This window comes from Zootermopsis nevadensis, unplaced genomic scaffold (assembly GCF_977971745.1).
Source record: "Zootermopsis nevadensis isolate Lab colony 2312 unplaced genomic scaffold, Znev_1.0 Znev_ptg000002l, whole genome shotgun sequence".
NCBI lineage: Eukaryota > Metazoa > Arthropoda > Insecta > Blattodea > Termopsidae > Zootermopsis > Zootermopsis nevadensis.
In genome coordinates, this window is record NW_028259134.1 from 10,989,439 (window position 1) to 11,011,631 (window position 22,193).

Below are 22,193 nucleotides of genomic sequence, written 5' to 3' on the forward strand. Positions count from 1 at the left end.
ATTTTTGTTTTCAAATTCCATACATGTTAATTCCTTCAGTAACAAAAATTAAATTTACAGTTTCATACTTCTGTTCGCGTTCTTCTTGTCTCTTAGTTTCTTCAACGACCCCTCGTCAAATTCACAGACTATCTGTGTGTATGGTCGATGGCAAATTTAACATTTCTGTTACATAAGGCTTAACAGTACGTGGCACGATCATTTCTTACATCTGAACTACGATCTGCCGTGTATTCGTCTACACCTGAAAATGCAAAGTTTCGGGCTATCGGATTAAATATTTGAATTTTGACCAGTGCTTAAGACTGAACAGCTCATCCTTCAGGGGAACTCTGAAAACCGGAAATTTTGAGAATGTATTTTATATGAATATGAACAGTTCATGGGATGTTCGTTCTATGTCACGGTAAATGCTAGCTTAACCCGTCCGCTGTCTATTAGTTTCTTAAAGAGAACCCTGCTTCATGGTGTCAGTCAGCCAGTCAGTAGCAACCAACATTAAACTCGCTAGACAATATACAAACAAAATACCAGACTTCGTGGAAAAACGTTTGAGTAGTTCTCAAAACGTAGCCCGTGAATGTACAGACGAAATAAATGCGTTCATTTTACGCACTTCGTGCAATGAACGCGTAACAATTTATACGCATACAGCTACTTCAGTTAGAGACATAACCAGTCGCCTAACAATTTACGATCTGAGAACCCTTTGAATTCTAAAAAATATTAGGAACTCCGTCAATGACTCAAAGCAAGTAATCGCTGTTTCCTGTGCGATTCATACAGAATCAACAAATGCAAAATTCTGAGTTACTGACTGTTAAATCAGGCGGTATAATCAAATGGTTGAAACAAGAATAAACATGATGACATCATACCAATCGGAAAGGATTATACAATTATGAATTTTTAGTTCTACGTCAAAACTACTGCAGAATTTAGATGACATTGTAAATGTGAATGTTTAATGTGTCTAGAAGGCTAGTTTCCTCATAAGAATAAAATATGGCATATTTTTTATTACTCTGAGTAGACAGAAGTGTAAAAATTCGTAGTAAACATCCATAATAGATTCAAGCTACCACGTTTAGAGTCAAGTAAGCACTACAGTGATGCTTCATAACGACGTATTTGGTAAGTGCATGGCCCTATGCAAATCAGCCTTCAGCTATAAATACTTTAAGGTACTGTTCATAACAAACAAGAAATCCTGAGGTGCGGTAGACATTGCTGTGTGCGAGTTCAACGAGCCTGGCGGCGCAACGCGTGGATCCATGAAAAGCTATTCAATGCAGCTGTTGTCAAGGGTGTAGGCTCAGGTTGCAGAGGTCAAAGACCATTCGAGACTTGGCCACAGTGTGCTGAGGAAAACATTCGTAGACACTGATTCATACTGCAACACTGCTTTCAAACGCAGAGACCTGTACGTACACCGTTTATTATATTTTTGTTCTAAGACCGCGGGATTCATTTCATGTATATTTTTATTAAGATTTCTGTCTTCTGGGTTGTTGCGCTGTGTAGTCTGGTCGATGTTAACCAACGTTTCAGAGGTCATACTGCCTCCGTCATCACCCTGATGACGGAGGCAGTATGACCTCTGAAACGTTGGTTAACATCGACCAGACTACACAGCGCAACAACCCAGAAGACAGAAATCTTCATATTCACCGCTGTGAGAACCTCAAGTCTTACATATATTTTTATTTTTTCCACGACGCTGTCAATAACTCAGATTAAGTCCATCATTCGGTGAATAGCAAATAAATAATACGGAAGGTGTGGAGGGAAACGGCAGTGACCTAATGTAAGGTACTCTCCCCGCATTTCCCTGGAGAGCATGAGGACCAATAAAAGATCTCAATCAAAATAATCGGTCTCCAGCCCGAGTTCTAAACCCTGGACTTCCCGAATATGAGGTGTGTTAACAATTTCACTAAGATGAAAAGTGGGAATTGTTTTATTTGTTTGTTATTTTACTACATGGTGTCGTCCGCTTCAGGTTAAGTACCTAATTTGTTGTGTATATAACCACAGAAAAATAAACGTTCATTTGAACTTTCAAGACGAACGCCAGTTACAACTGGCTGATTATCTCACATTTACGTTCTACTGAATTTACATCAGTTTTAAGACAAATGTCTAACTTGAAAACTGATAATTTGTGAACCCATTTTTACATGAACTTATAATACTGTTTTTGGATGTACATCTAACATCAGCTTAGGCATGTGAACGTGAGGCCAGCAGCCAGCTAGTCGGCTTCGGCTCTCAGAGGGCTCTTACGCCACGGATTATTATTATTAATACAGAATTACTATGTGTATCAGTACAGCGACACATAATACTGTTTAATAACTTTTGAATAAAAAGTTTGTATCTGCAATAAATAAATATGAAAACCAAACACGTATACAAATTCGAAATAGAGAAAGAAAGTTCGACTAAAAATCAGGCGGGTAGGAGCAAAACACACACACACACAAACACACGAGCCATGTAGCGATGAAAAAAATAATTATGTGACATGTAAAAAGAAATCCCTGTTCTTTCTTACCGGTTTCAATTCTCGACGGTGGACAGGAAATTTCCATTTCCTGTAACGATTGCCTCAGGGCTGTGGAGTCGGAGACGGAGTAGGAAGCAATTTTAGGTGGAGTCGGAGTCGGTAAAAATGTACCTTCTCCGACTCCGACCTCGATATAAAATCTTAAGAACAATTTCTATACCGTGTGAGCTGCCGGCGGCCTAACACTTAGGGAGATTCAACGACGCGTTGAGCCACGTGGTGTGGGAATAATTCTTTGTAACTTTTGCTGCGGTACCTTAAGAATACAGACTGTCTACTAATCATCCGATTTCTGCAATAACCATTAGACGTACGTTTAAATATATGTTATAAGTCTAAAAAGTAGGCTGATGATTCACGTGGTGGTGAGAAAATCTCTTATGGCGCCATTTACCATTTTAGTACGTTTACCCTTAATAACACATATTAAGCTTTTATGATGGAGTCGAAGCCGGAGTCGGAGATTTTAGTACCGACTCCACAGCCCTGGATTGCCGAAGAGCATTACCCTCAAACACGGGCTCATAGGAACACCCCGAGGTCTGCCACAGCTCAGTGACGGTTATGCAACTAGCTAAAAAGCATTCGTAAGATAATTACTGTATGACTAAAATAGAATATTTTTACACCTTATTACATGCTAAATCCTAATTTTAAACATCTGAACCCTACAGATATGGAGTGCAGAATAGTTAATGTAATTTTCATCTAGAAATTGTCATAAATAAGAAGACGAGAGTCATTAAACTTGTAAAGATGGATGTCTTCTGGGCCGTGACACCGTATATAGTCTGGTAGAAGTTTCAGAGTTCCTCGCTGCCTCCATAATGAGGGCAATGAATATATTTACTCAACGCCATAAAAATATCAATTGTACGCAAATATTCTTTAAAACAGAGCAAAAGATAGGAAAAACGTGTGTATAAGGCCGCAACTAAACAATTTTTGTGACCAGTCATCTGTGCATTCCCAGTATCTTTACAACATATTTTATTCTTGTCTCAAATTATTAATACACCAACATGTAGAAATGTAAGACTATGCATCAACATACCGAACTGCACACAAAAATTCAACGCCATTAATTCTGCGGCCGCCGCAGGACTCAAAGCAGAGCCAGGTCCGCCTGTCTAGTGATCCAGTAACTTCTCTCGCTATGTAACGTTTCCTTACGTAAGTCCAACGAAGTGAAACGCGTACCCTAGTGTGGGCTAAAAAGGGATTAGGTCCCCACTCTCTGTACCAATTCACATACCCTTCTGAGGGTAAAGTTTATCCCCATCCGGTTTATAATTCTGAATTTAACACAGCACGTCGAAGTTAATAAGAAATAATTAAATTTGAATAAAATCCGTACGGAATTAAAACATTTCAGTGTGAATGAAGAAAAACAGTGAAACATGCATATTCTGAGAGCAACAGCCCACAACACGGACTGTCGAAAATGTTGCTTGAAATATAAGAAGCTGTGTGTGACCCGTAATGCTTTGCGCATTGATTTGTGAACTTGGTTCATTAGCCCATCACCAGCTGACGCCAGGTTGCGTGCACTAACTCTGCCATGAAGGCAACTCTCCTGACGGAATTTCCCATTATATTTATAACTGAAATACATGCACCATCTCTCGAGCGAAAGAGAACTGACCACGTATAGTGACGCCTAGCGTCTGCATCTGTAGCCATATTGCCACAGGTTCAATGGATATGAACCACCTATGCCATCTATGACTGCGAAAGGGAGGGACTACCTTCACAGACGCCTGACGTCGATACTTGCTGTCATTTACGTCAGTCGTGAATGCCTGCTGTGACCAGCACAGAAGCACAGCCTATTTACGGAATTTGATTACCCTGAATCAACTATCAACATTGACACTGTGAATAAATAGGGGTTGCACACAATTTGAAGAACAAGTGTTCCACAACTCAATATATTTATACGATACGTATAAATTATTGTCTATGCTCGTCTTCTGGCTTGAAACGCCGTGTCGACTTGAACACTTTCCGGGGAACATACTATCTCCATCTTCACCGTCGTTATAACCCAGAAGACCAACATCGACGTATGTGTGATTTGAGGTTTTCACGGTGGAAAGGAAGTCGGTAAATATCATCCTACACTCCACCTTCATCTGTTGACTAGTTTGGAATATTAAATTTCCCAGAAAAGGAATCAGACATACAGTCTAAGTTCTTCGTTCAAAACCTACATAGAAATTTAAACATTTCAGCCAGTAACCGAGTTAAAACGGACATGTCAGTAAAAGCAACTGTGCTATGTTGAAATGGGTTCACTTTCAAAATGTTCCGAAAGGACTTTTTACAAGAAGCTCTCTAGATTTCCCAGGCCAGTGATTCTAACAAAGAGCTCTTGGCCTGAATTATGAATGAAGCAACATAACACAGACACTTATCACTGTTACCTTCACATCCGCGTTGATGTTATACCAACCGGATGCGTGTTATTTACTGTTTCGTCCAATTTCTCGGTTGTCTACAGGGTAATTCAAAAGGCTAGGGCCAAACTGAAGGAGCGTATAGATGGACTCAGAGAGAACAACTTTCGAATTGGAATCCATGTCCTCCGAAGTTATCCTGAGTCAGTCGAGGCCATTGAAGGTAGGGACGTCTGATAACATACCGCTGAAATAATCGTACTTTGCTATTCTCCTATTAGCTTAATTTTGTTTTTTATTAATGTGCAAGGATTACATTAGCAATCTTACAAACCAAATTATTTCATCGGTATGTTAGCAGACTTCCCTACCTTCAATGTCCTCGACAGACTCAGGATAACTTCGGAGGACATGATGGAATCTACTTGGAGTTAAGGAATGCTAAACAACGTAGCACACCGGAATACGTAACAGGTTTATGTTTTGCCAGGGAATAATAATACAAGATTAGGCAGATTAGTGAAACGCGGCTCCGCAATGCAGCCATGTTGTGACAATCGCATTGCTGACACTTCCAGTTAGTCCAAATATAACTCGACATCGTAAATAAACTTAATAACATGACAAAGACTGCAATTTTGTCAACATGCCACGATTATAAACAGGCAAAAAATATGTTTCTTGGATTAATGTGTAACGAATAATTTCTTACACACACATATTTCTACACTCTTTGGATTCACAAGTTAATCAGATGACAATAGGATGTGGAGTAGGTCATAAAACTACAATACTTATATAAAAGTGCAAGTCAAACTAATGTAAATTTTTCACACAGGATAAATAAAGATTTAACATAAGATAATGAAATGTTTCAAGCATATCAACACATAAAACAAATTATACAACCCATTTATACTATACAAAGGTAAGAAAACCTTTGAAATTCATTAATAGATGAAGGCGAGTGTGTATTTAAGTACCTTTTAAATGCTACTTTAAATTGTGACTTTTTATTCTTAAGACTCGTGAGACTAGATGGCAAACCTGAAAATTTTGATGCCAACATGAATGCACTTTTCTGAAGACATCAGAGACTTGCAAATGGTCTAAGAAGCTGATACTTATTCCTTGTATTAACACTGTGTATAACAGAATTTTTCTGAAAAAAATTCATGGTTATTTGCAATAAAGTCCATTTATAAGAATATGTATTCACATGGATGACGTAAGATCTCAGATCTCTTAAATAGACTTATACATGAATTTCTAGGTTTGACACCACCCGTTATTCTAACAAATTTCTTTTGTAAACTGAATATCTTTTTCTGTTAGATGAATCACACCAAAACATTAAGGCATAATTCAATGTTGCTGAACTGAAACACAGATCTAACAGCATAACATGTTCCACTAACTTCGGAACCCTTTGGTTAATATGACTTTTCCGGTTTGTGTGGTTATCAATTTGTGTATCGAAAAATTTCGTTTATACTGACTCTTCTGTAACCAATTCTTAAGGCATTGACTACATTTGTTTTATCTACATTTAACGCCAGTTTGCTAGCAGTGAACCATTTACTCGTATGAGAGGGAACTATGTTTGACAATACAGAAATCATCAAAATTTTTACTAGGAAATAAGACACTTGTGTATTCAGCTAATATTATGGGTTTTGATGTTATTCATTGTTGGAGGACGGTCAATTATTTATATTATGAATAGCAAGGGCCCTAGAATTGAACCTTGGGGAATTTCATGTTTTATTGTTTGAGAAAAAATTTGGAGTGTCATTAGGAATTTTTGATCTTTTGTTTTGTTTGCAGGTGCTCATAACAAAGTATTACACAGTTATAATATTCACTAAACAAATTCATTTGATATAATGAAGCATTATAAAGGCTCTGCTCTTTGGATTATAATTATTTAAGTAACATTTCACAAGCGCTTGTAAATACTATACGATATAATCGCCGTTGATAAGCAACGTCTCTTTCGGTTAACTACGGGAAAGTAGGAAATACCAACATAAGCTCTTTAAATCGGTTGAAACACAAACACCGCAAACTAAACTAAACATTATTAAATCTTCGTGGCAAATGGAATCTGCACATACCAGACCATCATTAGATATATTTCATGATAAATGAAAGCTGCAGAGTATTGTCCGAAAGTAATGTGTGCTACAAGACGAAATGAATAACAAGGCTCCACATATATGACAGCACACAGCCACAGGCGTGTCAAACCCGATGGCGAACATTTGTACGCAGGATACTGCGAGACCTTGGGCGAGTGGTTTTGTTAACTGGCTAATAGATGTACAGGTGTACTTCTGGAAACTTGGATATAACGGTAAAGAACGTAAGATGTCTTAAAGTAAACGGCCACAGACACTTACCTTACCAACGCCCAAGTCCTGCCTGGGAACCGCAACAGCTGGTGATATCTGGTGAATCTGATACGCCATATTTTACTCGTATCTTTCCTGGGAACTACCAATTGCTGATGACTCTGATACGCCGTATTTTGTACGTACTTCACTATCGCATGAGAATACTAAATGAACATGTCAAACCAATAATTACCATTTGATACGAAAACACAAAAGCAACCACAATCTACACTTTGCTTCTGTTTACAATACTTCACTCTCCACCGTCGAAGAAGCCACGCTCAACTGAACTCAACTTGTCTTGCAACTCACTGCCCTAATCAAATGCGTAACAACGCTGGTCAATGAAAGTTATAGTTTTTTAATAATTATATCAGTGCTTCCATAAGTTTTAAAGCAAAATATGAGCTGATATTTAAAAGATCCAGTGAATACACTTAAAAGCAATAATATAGGAACTACTTTTGGAACAAGATAAACCTAATGATCTAATGTAGTATGCGCTTATTCAGAATAATTCTATCAACCAGTGTTGTGGAGTAGGAATAATTTTAAGTGGGTTAATACAGAAACACAACAGAGTCACGTAAATCAGTTAGTACCACACAGCATCATTACGATAACAGCATAACAAAATTATTTAATAATCATTAACTCACAAACCAGGCTTACTATTTATATGACATATTTTTTGTGCAAAAGACACTGATGATTAAGCCATGAATCGTGGTCACGTTTACCCCTTCACAGAAATTCATAAATGTATAATTTCAGATTTCGGGACTGAGCGAATCAGGCGGACCGCCATGATGGCAACTGCAATGTTTGCCGGAATGTTGGATAATACTCAACATTCGACGTGGCGTAACCCCCACAGCCGAAGTCGTTAATTGAACTCCAGCCGCGAAGAAGGGACGTACACATGAAGTATGCATGGGACGCATTTCAGCCAGTGACCCCAGTGTTCCATGATCCAAAACCGTACACTGTACACACCCTGGCAGTACAGCGACTATGATCGGCGGGAATCAATGCTGATCAATAAAATACCCCGTCTTTTCTTGTCCATTCGACCTCAGACATGACGTGGATTTTATTACCAAGGTCCGCCCGCGTTCAGCACAGTTAAGGTTGCTAGCACAGACACCCGTGAGTCATTTCAGTCATTCGGACGGAAAAGCTTCGAAATTTACCCCACTGACATTCATTCCAGTTTCACCGCGAAACGGCGTTTCAGTAAGGGTCCAAGAATCGAGGCTTCTACTGAGAATTATGTTCTTAAAAAATACATTTATTGTTCACCTAGAAGCATAGCTAGCTTCTAGACGAAGAAAGGAATTCACCTATTTCGTAAAATATTTATATTTTGTTTCGGCTCCTTGAACGACCTTATCTTTCTCAAATATAGGATTCTTTATCTGTTTTAAACATCTGTTAGGACTCATTTGACGAGTGATTAGCCCGTAGCAAGTCCTCTAATGATACAGGACATCACAACACAGAAAGACGCGGACAAACATTCATGCCTCAGATCGCGCGGACACTGTGACCGGCAAATTATTTACGTGACTGTAACAAATTTTAAAAACATAGAACTAAATCTAATCGCCATATATGGCGTTTCTATTTGATTGCATTTAGAATCTGTTGTCCTTTTAAATGAGTCTCTTGAAACCACGACATGGCGCGAACTTGTATGGCAAATTGTTGATTTCAGGTATAAATTAGATGAGAATAAACTGAACAAGCAGTCGCAAGGGGGTGATCTTCCAGCTAGGGAACCGTAGGATACTAAAACAACTTCATTATTTTTTTTCATTACGAGACTTCGTAAAACTCAGAATTGAATGGATTCCTTGAAATGGATCAGGCAACGTCTGAAGGGCATGCAAATTGACATTTGGAATGCTCGTAGTGGAAATGGAAGAAAACCACGTGGAAATGATAAATGCATATAAAACTTACGACATTTAGGAGGAAGTGATACGTAGAAGACCAAGGGGGTGATGGGAATATAAAATTAACATATATTTACATAGATAGGGTGTTAAAATGGAGAAAAGATTGAAATTACTTAGAACAGGGTCAAGAGGCAAGGGTTTCTGAGCAGGGAGTAGAATCTTCCTGTTTCTTAAAACCATGGAATAAGTTGAATACGCCTAAATATCAACTACTAAAAATCGCGTACAGTGAAACTATAAAATAACAGATCACTGAAGGTGTACTCTGAATTATGGGCAAGGGTTGTTGATCTTCAAAATAGGTCACATCTCCCGCCTCCTGCACCTCCCACGGCTAGAGAGCCCCGGACTGCCCTGGATCAATAGACAGAAGCAGGGGCAGCAAGTTACCACGAATATCCCGTTCTCATCCGCGTCTTGTGCAGCAAGGTCGGCAATGCCGCGATCTGCAACCACTGTTTCGCGGGACCACGCTGGCCGATCCGCGAAGGACAGACAAACTAGACATTCTTCACGCATTCTTCGCCCAGCAACATTGCTACAAGCCCTACGAAAAACCTACATTTCAACAAAATTTATCGATATACGTGAACTATTTATAGTTTATGACACGTGAAGCAACGTTTATCGATACAGCATTTGTAATTGTAAATTAAATGTCTTAATATTGATCACATCGACTTAATAGACGGAACCAAGACAAGACTGGCTATTGAAAAGAGTCACTGACCACTTCTATACAGATACAAAGATTCATCAGAATCAGGTATGTGAAGTTCGTTGGAGCGCACTTAGAACAGCGAGCACGCGAACCAGGAGAGCCAACTGCGAACTGCGAACTGCGCACTGCGCACATAACAGCACGTCGTATGACACTTATTTGAGCTAAGTTACATGTTAGGGAGGGAAGGGCTATTTTGAATCAATTTACAAGAACAAGTAATGATTATTAAAGTCGAGTAACAAGTGGTTTAAACATAAGTCATTATCATACAAGCTAATTTGCATGTTCCGCAAATTATTTCCATACAATCTTAGATCTGTACATATCTGTACGTTATGAAGGCAAACATATTGTGAGTCGCTATATTTATTTCATATAGTACACAACTGTATATTATAGAATGAGCCACATTATATATAATGATGAGCAGTACATTTATTGGCTTAAACAATATTAATTACGGCCGCACACGTGTATGTGAACAAGTGAGTCAGTTGAAATGGTAACATCAAAATGTATTGATACATTAGGTAAATTGCATTCCTTGTTTCTTAAAAAATGCTATTACAATCTACAATACAGATTCCTTCGAACTTTAGGGTTTCATATTGTATAAATACCCTTGTTCTAAACACTGACTTGCAGTTATTATGTGAAGATGGACAGACAATGTCAAACGGAAACATCCTAACAGCAACATATCAACATGAATAAACATTTTAACACTGTGCAATAAATGCATAACATGATTGACTGCAAAGGCACAACTACAGTTACTTCGGCTTGGGTAGACCCTAACCAAATGGGTCATGATTGTGGGGCTATCAATACAAGAGATGTGTTTTCTGTGATATCAAGTATTCTGACTTGCCATAACACATTTGCACATTTACAACAACGCATTCATTTCGAACTTAAACTTACTTCTTAAGACCACTTTATACTTTGCTAGCAAAATTAAAAAAAATCAGGCATCTCTGTGAACATTAATATCCTAAGTTCTCACAAAATTTGTTTCCTGAAAATATGCACCCCCGTCATCTGGTATTCACTGAATACCAGGACAGAATCCTTAAAATGGTTCTGTGTTTAAACTATGCATCTATACATGATCAAGACAAAATTATTAATATTTCATGCTATTTTTCTTTATATTAACCATGAATTATAATATCATATTTGAGATTCTCACCAAGACTTACAACATGGTCCATTTTAGCAATGCTGTAAAACAGCGCCATAGGACAGACCCCACACTGCAGAAAAAATATATTATTAAACATATCTGAGGGTTATAGGCTGCAGCATGATGGTACCATGACGAACACAATCCAAACTTCCAAACCCATAGCATAATTTCAACATGGAATCTAAAATCCTGAGAATTATTAAAAAATATTTACTGCTCTTAAACAGTAGTTATAAGGATAATTCCTGAATTCGATGTTATTGTGCTTTGAAAATGTTGCACTCTACAGGTGAGGCAAGTACCACAATTCAGAGTAAATTTTCCTACCATATGAAGAAAAATAAACCAGTTAAGTAAAATTTAATTGATCTGCATTCATGCTGAAATTTTCAGGCACCTGATATGGCACAAAAATAGACATTAATGCTTTTATAGAATTTCATGTCTCGATGAACATGCGCACCAGCTCTACACGACAACAATTTACTATATGCTAACGGATTAGTTTCCACTATTTGTAATTTACACGTATAAAATTATTTGTATTTGTGTTGGACGAATAAACCCATATCAGCACTCTTGCGCATTAAACAAAAAAGCTTTCATCTGTTCCGTTTGATATCATCTGAATAATACGCCAAAGTGCATCCACTTCATGCAAAACGGCCACATTTGGAACTGAAAAGTTTTGATAACACACAAGTGATACAAACAATGCATTATACTCAGCATCAATAATCCAAGAAACACACCAAATATTAAATAATGCTATCCCGAATACTTATATTATACAAAAAAACCTTTCCTCCTTATATAAGAAAAATATCATCCACAAATGGGACTTAAAATGACACAACGTGTATGTTGATGTTAAACATCTATATCGTAGCTAGTATGCATTCATAATGATGCACTTACTGTGGTTTTAGCTTAAAGATGAAGAGGGTATGACCACAAAATTCTGTAGGTTTCCCGCTCACGTCTGGTACTCAGATCGTTCTCTCATTAGTAACATTGTATGATTCTCCTATTACAAGAACTCGCACTTGTACTTAAGCTTCAGCCTATACTGCATTCCTACGTGTGATATAATAAACGAAAAAATATATATATTACTACGTAATTTTTGTCACACATTATTTCGGACACCGAGTCTACAATGGGCCGGTAATTAATGACGGGCAACATTAATGTAATTACCGATGTTCAACTTGGAACGCACATATTCTCATTTCATCCACTACGGATACTTGACAAGAATAATTACTTCTTCGTAAAACCAAGTCACTAAAATAACACAGTGCTAGGCATTAGTGGCCAACAGCACTTGAGCATCTCACGTAACTCTTCAGTTCCAAGATCACTTCGTTTTACACGAGCGAGCAGATCTTCAGCTAACACTGTCAACACGTGGGCTGTACAAGATGATTGCTTGTGCATTTTTATTATACATTATACAGTTACATTCGAACTGAATTATTACACGTTGCTTCTGTTATAGTTACAACTGTCTCCGCCACTTTGCTTAAAAAAGTGCTTGGGATTAACTATAAGTTACACACAATTGCTTGGTTATGACACCCTCGTTTTACGCTTTAGTTAATAAAACGTAGGTGTTTTACTGTTGATCACAGACAATTTGAATGTTTAATAATAAAAATAATATTATTAAAATGGGAAAAATACAAATATATCCCTGTTGTTAAAGGACAATCAATTAGAGAATGTCAAACGATACTCTAACACAAATAAGAATTGTGCATGCAATTTTTAAACATTCAGTTTGTACAAATTTACATTCTATAAAAGACACATTTTTGTGTTATCTAAAGTTTGTCTGCTGGATTAAGAGAATTATATTAAATATGCTTGTGTGTCCCCTTGCATTAAAAAGCCGTACCCCATAATATCCACTTTAAAGGAAAGTTAAATTCAAAGTAAAATGTTCCATCTTTCTTCCTGTTTTCAGCTACCATATTAAATACAGACTAATTAATGAATTCTATTGATGCACATTCCAGAACCACCCAGCCTCCTATTCAATGGTTAACGGGGTCCTTTCCCAGGGGTAAAGCGCGGCTGGGGCCGAGGTTAAGAATGAGCAGGCGCTAACCTCTCTCTCTCTCTCTCCCCCCCCCCCAAGCACCTGCACGGCGTCAAGCTGGCTGGATTTAGGTTCTTTTTGTTTTACACATTCCAGAACATAAATTATGCCATTATTGGATTGTTTTTCTCCCACTATCTGACGATAAAGAAAGCAGAATGTCAGTTCAGTGAGTGGTGTGTGTACCGGAATTGCCTTTTCTCATTGTATTGTTGCCGTAGTTTGCCTTAAACTATTATCGACAACGAAAAATGAATTAAGAGAGGCTATGAAGAGTAAACTACATATTTTTAAAGGCCTTTGATAAACAGCTATTGTTGATGACAGACTGATTGTGTACAGTTCGGTCGCATTGTCATTTCTCTTAAATGTGTCAAATACGTCGTTGATACACTAATTACTCGAAAAGAAGACTTGCGTGAATCGGGTGTCGCTTCAAGAGAGGCGATTTTCACATGGACAAATTTTAACAACTGAAATCACCTAAAATGCCTTACAAGTATTTTTTTCTTAAGGGCCTCGCTAACGGTTCCGCTGTCTCTGTTCTTATTTTTACATTGCCACTTGATGAGGATGAATACGGTAGAGGCCAGGAAGAGGAAAAGCTGATTCAAGTAGCATTTTGACATGTATGGGATTGCACTGAAAATGTTTTGGCCAAATTTCATTCGAATATGGAGGCATATTACGAAAACTAATTTTTTCCTGTTTTTCCCTACACACCTCAAGATTAGATTAGGTACTGGAAACAGATGACAAAAGATATTCTATGACGGACCTCGTTTCTTTAAATAATCTTGTTAAATTATTAGTTTTACACTTTAAATGCAAATACAAATTTTCAAAAATCATCTACGTTGTTTTTATTTCTACAAGTGCAAAAGTATGGGCCGAAATCCGTTTTGTGCAGAATTAACATTCTTGGTTCATCTTTCCAGTTATTCTCCCACAGCGCCCCTTTCAAAAAAATAATGAACACTGAACCATTTATGTTGTTGTACTCTACCTACACAATCATTGAAAATTCAATTATGTGTTAGTAGACACCACATTTTGTGTATGTCAGGAATGTAAAATTCCTGCAACGATTAGACTCCTATTTTATGACGCAAGTATCCTCTGCTAGCCATCAACATCTTCACTGGGGACAACATGTAAATCTTGCACATACGGTGGTCATATAATTAATTTTTCACTAAGCCAGTCGGGCAATGACCAGGACAATTAACCGCCACGGAAAACGTAAGAAAAAAACTGACACATTCTACTGTTTGCCAAAGATGTCTTAACGCCTAATCCGGAGTTCATCTAAATAATGTTTAAAAATTTATTCGCTACCTCAAAAATAATGCAATACTTTTCCATTACAAATCTCAATTAGTTAATGCTGTTTAAGGAATTAATTGGTGTATTCTGATAACCATTCATACTTTGTGGGCAAAATATTGGGTCACTGATTATTTAAACATGTAACACCCTTCGTTACTGAGGGGCTTAAGAGGTTAATTTTACGTTCAACACTGTTCAAGACCAAAGAAATTTTTTTTTGAAAATGTTTCCCCTTTGTCGCCGTTCTGTACGAATGGTGGTAAGACGAGGGTAAAAGAATTAATATGTATTTGATCTACATATGTGTGTACAATTTATATTGTTATTTAATAATATCATGATGTTTTTAACGTTTTATACAACTTTATGTCAAGATAAGAAATTGTATTTCCAAACATGCAAATGCCTATGTCCGTAACGTAACGGATAATTTAAATAAATGCACACCTAATTAGAAGGAATAATTACACAGAAGGAATTAAACATGTTACATAGAAAGCTTTCAAGTGATATTACCATCTGAACACTTCACCCACATTGCTGAGCCTTACAATTTTCAAAATTTATGTGAGATTTCGGTTTCTTACGGTGACGCGTATGAATATAACTATTTTTTGAGATAATTCTACGAGACTGCACGGCGCAATATACCAGATGACAGTTGTCTTCAAAGTTCGTAACTAAAATAAAACGTACGTGTTGTAAGTGTGCACACAGAATGTGTTGTCTGTAACAGGAATATTAAGACAGTGTATTCAATGCCTTGTTTTCTGAGCTTTAAATATGTCATGGAAATGCTGTTTATAATATATAATACTGCAGCACTTAAAATGATCTGTTTAATTTAAAGAAATGTGAAATAGAAGGGAGTCATCAAATTATCTCAAAACAGGAAACTGTAATGAAATTAGCCAACGTCTTTTATTACACAAATTTCAGCTGACATTTTTGATCGGTATTTTTAAATTAAACATTAAATTGTTCTGAGTTCATAGATGGTCTTTCTTATAAAATTCACTACTTAGTGTAACAAAAAGAAAAATACCTGTCTTGAAGGCTCAGAAGACAAGGTAGAACTGGCTCTCAACATTACTGTAAAAGAATATAAGAGAAGCAAACAGTAACAATCATTATCAAGAATAAGGAAGTGTAAAATGACACTTAAACTATGCATATTAATATAATTCCTTTAAAACATAAAGACATTGTAAACACACTTCAAACAATCAAACGTAAACCCAAATTCAAAATCGGCGAAATTCATGAAGGAGAATGTAACAGTAGTTGCTAAAATAACAACCATGTATGACGCAGGAAGATTAAGAATTCTGGTTACACTCGCACATAAAGAATAATCATATTTCAAGATTATTCTATACGAGTTTCTGTTTAAAACTTTTTTTTTTGCTTAATCCAAGCAGTGAGCAACATGATCAACAAAGAGACAAATATAAATGACACTACAACATGGAAGCTAATAAAAGCTTGCTTAAAGTTCAACGTTAAAATTTCATTCCTTGTGTAACTCAGTAATTCTGAAAATGTTATATATTTTAGTATGTTAATATTTAATTTAATTTTTAATTAATTAAACTATACGAACACAAATATATACTCGTTGACATTGTGGCGATAATAATTAAAAATAACTTAAAAAATTCATTTAGACAAACATGATATTATGTTTTTCTCTCACTGTACATTTGTTTTTGTTTTTTTGGGTTTTTTTTGGTTTTTTTTACAGCTCCTGAAAGTAACACCACTCGTGCAACTTAAGCCATAAACGTCACCATAATATAATCTATTGGATATTCTTTGCGACCACAGTCTCGAACACAATAAATATTCAGTTTTAATGGATTGCAATGTCTGTGTATTCAAAAGAGACATTAAAATAACACCAATCTACCCAGTGCCTGTAAAATAGTTTTGAGAAGAAAAATGAAGGATTTGTTCTGGGGACGGAGATTGTTGTATTCTTGATTTCTGCATTGACAAGCCAAAGGACCCAATCACAATGACAGCAGAGACAAAATACAAGCATAATCACAAATAGAAATTTTGTGTAACTTTGATCATTCACAGTGACAGCATTATTAAGTTCCGTTTACGGATACGGGCATATCTCAAATAAGCAGCGATGTTGACAGCTAAACAAGTTCTATGGATAATCCTAAGCTGTTTATTTATGGATGAGAAGACTTAATTCTCTCGTACACCTTCATGATGCCAATGCGTGTTCCATGAGAGAAACACGATCAGGTATCTCCGGAAAACAATACTACAGAATTTCGTGCCATTTATACTAAACACGTTCAAACAAGCCATGACTCAAGATGTGCTACCTTGTTATCGCAAACACTCAGTACTTGGCATCTACAGAATATATTCTGAAAAATGTAACCTCAATGCTAGAACACTGCTGCTCCTTAGTTGGGTGTACCACGCTTCTATTTACAAACTTTTGGTTCCCATGATAGAAGCAGTAAATATACAACCATTTCTTGGGCAGGATTACTGCCAAAGCAATTGATTTAAGAGTATATTTGCATCTTAAAACTATATCAGCTACTGAGATTGAGTGTATTTTATCTGTGTTTATAGATATGGGCTAACAACTTGGCGACAAGCGACCGTTACTAGGGGCTCGTAACGGTCGCGGCGGATGACTCTGCCAAAGCATCGCTGAAGACATTTATCTCAGGTCTCAGTTATGGATAGCAAGTCAAGTCGTGCTAGTGGAGTCTACAGTCAAACGCACTTTGAATCATCAGCAGAAACGCTATTAATTTTCTAGAACTGTAATTCACCCACACGTCAAGATATTTGGGCATGCCTCGGGGCGCTAGTAAAAATACCACGTACCTTTTTTTTTACAATAAAACAGTACAAATATACCGGATCATAAGAAGTTAGATTTCTTTCAATCTTTATAAATTGCCCATCACCTTGAAGTTAGATGTGAAACAAATACATTTCTTAGTGTAGGATAAACGTACTAAAGCGAGAAATACCGGCCTTTCAACCGACAACGAGCTTAACAAATTGTTACTACTTAATATTTCTAGGAGGATGTCGAGACAAAGAAAAACTTTGTTACGTGTTGTGTAATAACATTAATTAGTGTTAAACTCTCCAATGCTTCCGGTAATAATAACAACTATACACGAATATAAATTATATTTCTAATCAGATTATTTCGGTTAGAAAAATTAAATTATTCTTATATACAAGGTTTCGTAAAGCTTTGAACGAGATTCAACTTCAAGACTTTAGTGTACAATATTTCTAACGAATAAGATCATGATAACTAGTATTTTAAGCCAATTTACAATTCATAAATTAAATGTAAATTTTAATGGGTAACTGTAATCTATTTTGAGAGCTTATAGAACATATGTTTATAATACTATTTGGAGATGTGGATATAATTTAAATTGAACAGAACATGTAACTGTTCATTTGGTTTGTGTGTTGCAATCGACTTGAAAGTCTTGGTCATTTTGGAGCCATAATTCTTATCCCTCATTTTGGTCTGTGGGCTATGAAGCTCACAGGAGCTTCTTTTGAACATCGCGCCACACAGAAAACCTTGGAAATGTCATTTTTGCTTTAAGCTTTCGAGCTGTGCTTCGGCACTTCCCAAACTGGAATCCGCACGCCCTTCGTGTTCCGAGAGTCCAACTGAAGGAATGAAGAAGTAACTTTCTGTGGAACTTGTGTAAGAATTCTGTGTCTTAGGATTATGTATCGTCAGTGGTTGTAGTGCTACAATAACTTAAATTCAAACTCTCTGATCAGAGGCAACTTGGCCACTTGGTTGACCAAAATTGTGCGGGAAAGTTTCTGTGAGCGACTCAATGCTAAGTCAAACGTTTAAGCGTGCAAACACAATTCATTTACAAACTTTTATCAAACAATATACGTAATTATAGCCGGACGTAAGTGAAATTTACATTGATTCTGGCACTGTTTTATACTATCGAAACCGATCAGCGACACAGGTCAGTTTGAGAAACTGATGCAAGACTTTCAGAAATGTTAGCTGATAATAATACACACGAAGAGTCTTACATCAATATAATCAATGTCTACTGTTATTGCACATGATTCCTGTTACCTTTTTTTTATATATACAACGCGGAGCAGTAGAAGCTGTTAATGAAATAAGAAATGGATTTACCACTTTTATTACAAATTCCGCTATCCAGAAATATGCTGAGTTCTGAGTGTATTAACACTAAATTTTGAAACTCTGCTAAAAAGGCTGTGAAATGTAGTTGGTTATTTGTATTTCAGGACTCAAGAGTGGAAGGAGTAAAATCCAAGGTGCATAACGTTGTAAGATTGCAAAAATGGTTAAGAAGACATTATCAAGACCTGGCAGTATGAATGCTGTTTCTATCTCACACTTTTAAAACATGAACCTGGTTGAAGTTTGTGTTAATTCATGGTCCCATGGAGTGAGATCACAAAACTGTCCCTTATATTTCTGTGTCAACATACTATATGATCATTTATCTGTTTTCCGTACCCTCAATTTGAAATTTGTTTTTTTAAAAAAGTAAAAATACAAATATTAAACAGAGAAAATCAGTTGTATTTTCCTCTATAAACGATGATCTTCTGCGGAACAGCATTGAATTTATTATACATCAACATTCTGAACCTTGACATAAGATACGATGAACATAAACATTCACATGACTTAGTGAAATTTGAGTTTCTCACTGTAGCGCGTATGAAGATGGCTATAGTCTGGGTTGATGAGCCGTATAGTCTGGAAGAAATTCACAGACGTTTCAGAAGTGCTTTCTGCCTCCATCATCAGGGTGAGAAGTAAGCACCGGAGTACATGGCGCAACAACCCGAAAGACAGCCATATTCATTCGCATGGTTTCTAAATTTTGCAGAATCTATTGCTCTTGATTTGCATACTATGAAACTATTCACGAAAATACGAACTTGCTAGAATAGAAATTAGTTCGGAAACAGGTGATTAGACGTGGATCATTACATTCCACTTCCAATTCTCACCTCTTAAATCAACTGGTTTTAAAAATATGCCTGATACGAAATCGAACAAACCACATATTTTTTGTGCAGCCTCAACACACATACGAACAAGCACAATAAAGTTACAAAAAAACGAAAAGCCATACGGACATTTAAATAAATTCAATAATTTGTGCGTATCATTTGTTACATTACAATACATTCTATTAATGACTAATTTTTATAAGTGCAATGGAATAGGCAAGAAGGTTGAAGTGATATTATAACTAATCGTTTGTCTTCCAATATTGACAACACGCTTAAGCTTAGTCCTGACAGTTAGAAAAATAATTAGTTTTAGGAAAGAGTTGAGCCAAATTCAGGGAACAAGGTACGATTGCAAATGTAGAGAACTTACAAGCTGTACTGAAGTGAAATATCGCCGTATTTGTTATATTATTCTGTTGGAATATCAACATATGAGTATCATCATGAGTCATGAATCCCCTAAAATTCAATTCGATTGTCACTGTCAAAAACTTAAAATCTATATACACAAAGCTTGCATTAACGGACTTTAATACACAATTGCCGACACTGATTTGTGTTACTGAATTTTCGTATAGTAGTACTGGATTGGAAGAAGCCAGCGGGCCAGAAACATGGCAGTTGAAGAATTTCAGAATACGTCGCCTGGTTTCTAGTCCATAAAATGTACTATAGTGGATGCTGTTTCAGTAGTCCAATTAAGAGAAAACACTTTACGTGCACGTGTTACTGTTTCCACACTTTAATATAAATTTTAATTAATTTATTTCGTGTTACCAGAGTCATACCTCAAGAGTTTTAACTTACAAAAAGACAGTTCCATTGCAACAGCCCACAAGGGCACCAAAATCAAGGTCATACAGCAACAAGCCATTTTGTTCCAGATTTTATATATATATATATATATATATATATATATATATATATATATATATCAGCATGTAAAACATCAGAAAGTTGTTACATCATGTTCTGGTAGAACCAGATCACTTAAGATTTTGTTTAATTTACAAAGTAATTAATAAACCACACAAATTTTCGAGACTTTAAAACATTTCAGAGCTGACAGTTGCACTTTTACTCAATCCCCGACATATTTATATCAAAAAAATTTAAATAACTTAAATGTAAAGAATAAACTACGTTTACGATCATTTCACGAAACATTGACTGAATAAATATTATAATATCATGCGACAAAGTTTGCAGCGTCTCGTATTTGTCTTCTTTGCTCTGAACTATACTGAGTTTTTAATATTAAAGTAATGATTCAGTAAGCAATTTGTGTTAGGTTTTAAACCAAGACTGATGCCGCAATAGTGTTAAGAAGCTAATATTTAGCATACAAAAACTCTCTCTTACTTTCTCTTGCGTGTATGTGCAACAACCTTCAAATGCAATAAATAAACCAAATTTCTAACAGTGAATGAGACCAAGCAGTTATTACATCCACATAATTAGCACAACATATTCCTGGTATTGCTATGTAAACAGAACATATCTTATTCGCGCCTTAATTCTCGTAGTAGTAGAAGTAGCTTTAATAATAATAATAATAATAACCAAATTCAAAACTAACTCCTTATAATGTCCAAGGGAACCCCTTCTTGTTTCAGGTGGTCCAAAAGTCCTCATTTATGCAAAGAGGATGGGCGAAAGAGAAAGCTCAACAACAGCTGCTAAAGTTACTAACTCACTGCTGCATAAGACGCCATCTTATTTTCTTCTCTGTCTGCTGCTGCTTTACTTGGGTCTCCAGGAAATGTTGGTCAGCCCCTGGAAGGAACGCTTCAGACTTCTGCTATCCGCCCAGGAGGCGTCGAGATACTTGTCGTCATCGTCTTGCTCAAGTTTCTGTGCAACAAAAACACGATTAGGATTTGAGGTTTTCACGGCGGTGAGTCCGAAGATGGTTGTCTTCTGGGCTGCTGCACCATGTAGTGTGGTACAGACTTCTACCAGACTGCACGGCGCAGCAAACCAGATGACATCCGTCTTCAAAAACACATTACTGAAAAGGGTGCTTTAGGGGAACTACAGTTTTACTTTGGTTTTCTTATTAACGAACTTAATACAAGTTCCAAAACTGATTTTGACATGAATTATACAACAACCAAAAAGTCACGAAAGTTCATACACATATTTTTCGTACGTGTTATAAATAAATAATTATACGCCCTTCAAGTCACCTACTAATTCACTGACACTCCGTATACTGATCGGCACGCAAGATTAGTATTCTAAGGAGTTTGCGTTCGGTCTCGATCACTGACTCTAGTATCGAAAAATATAAACACAGCCAATCACAGAGCCAAAGTCCGCAACGGCGTGTGGGATTATATTAAGTACACCTCAGACAACAGCCAGTGTCCTACATAACTGCAGTGAAATGAATCAGCCAGTAAAAGGAATCAAAGCGAGGACGAAAGATTTTAATATCTCGTCGTTTGTAACAGGTAAGTGTAGGACGTCCATTTAA

At 36.6% G+C, this 22,193-nt stretch overlaps 2 protein-coding genes across 6 annotated transcripts in view; both read right to left on the reverse strand.

Moving 5' to 3' along the window:
• Positions 1-10,399: 10,399 nt before the first annotated feature.
• The window catches only part of LOC110832199 (cilia- and flagella-associated protein 298), a 101,157-nt gene continuing 89,363 nt past the window's right edge, over positions 10,400-22,193 (reverse strand). The window contains exons 5-6 of one of the 3 annotated variants that reach the window (XM_087349504.1): positions 21,412-21,568; positions 10,400-15,763 (exon numbers count right to left, since the gene is read on the reverse strand). In XM_087349504.1, the coding sequence (XP_087205630.1) occupies positions 21,458-21,568 (111 nt within the window). In that variant the 3' untranslated portion in view covers positions 10,400-15,763; positions 21,412-21,457. Of the gene's footprint in view, positions 21,569-22,193 lie in introns of all 3 variants that reach the window. The other 2 variants (XM_087349501.1, XR_015535297.1) reach the window with 2 other exon arrangements.
• Positions 10,400-22,193, reverse strand: part of tipE (temperature-induced paralytic E) — a 38,413-nt gene continuing 26,619 nt past the window's right edge. For all 3 annotated transcript variants that reach the window (XM_022072001.2, XM_022071998.2, XM_022071999.2), the window contains exon 4: positions 10,400-21,568. The gene's annotated coding sequence lies outside the window, so the exon portion shown is untranslated. The remainder of the gene's footprint in view (positions 21,569-22,193) is intronic.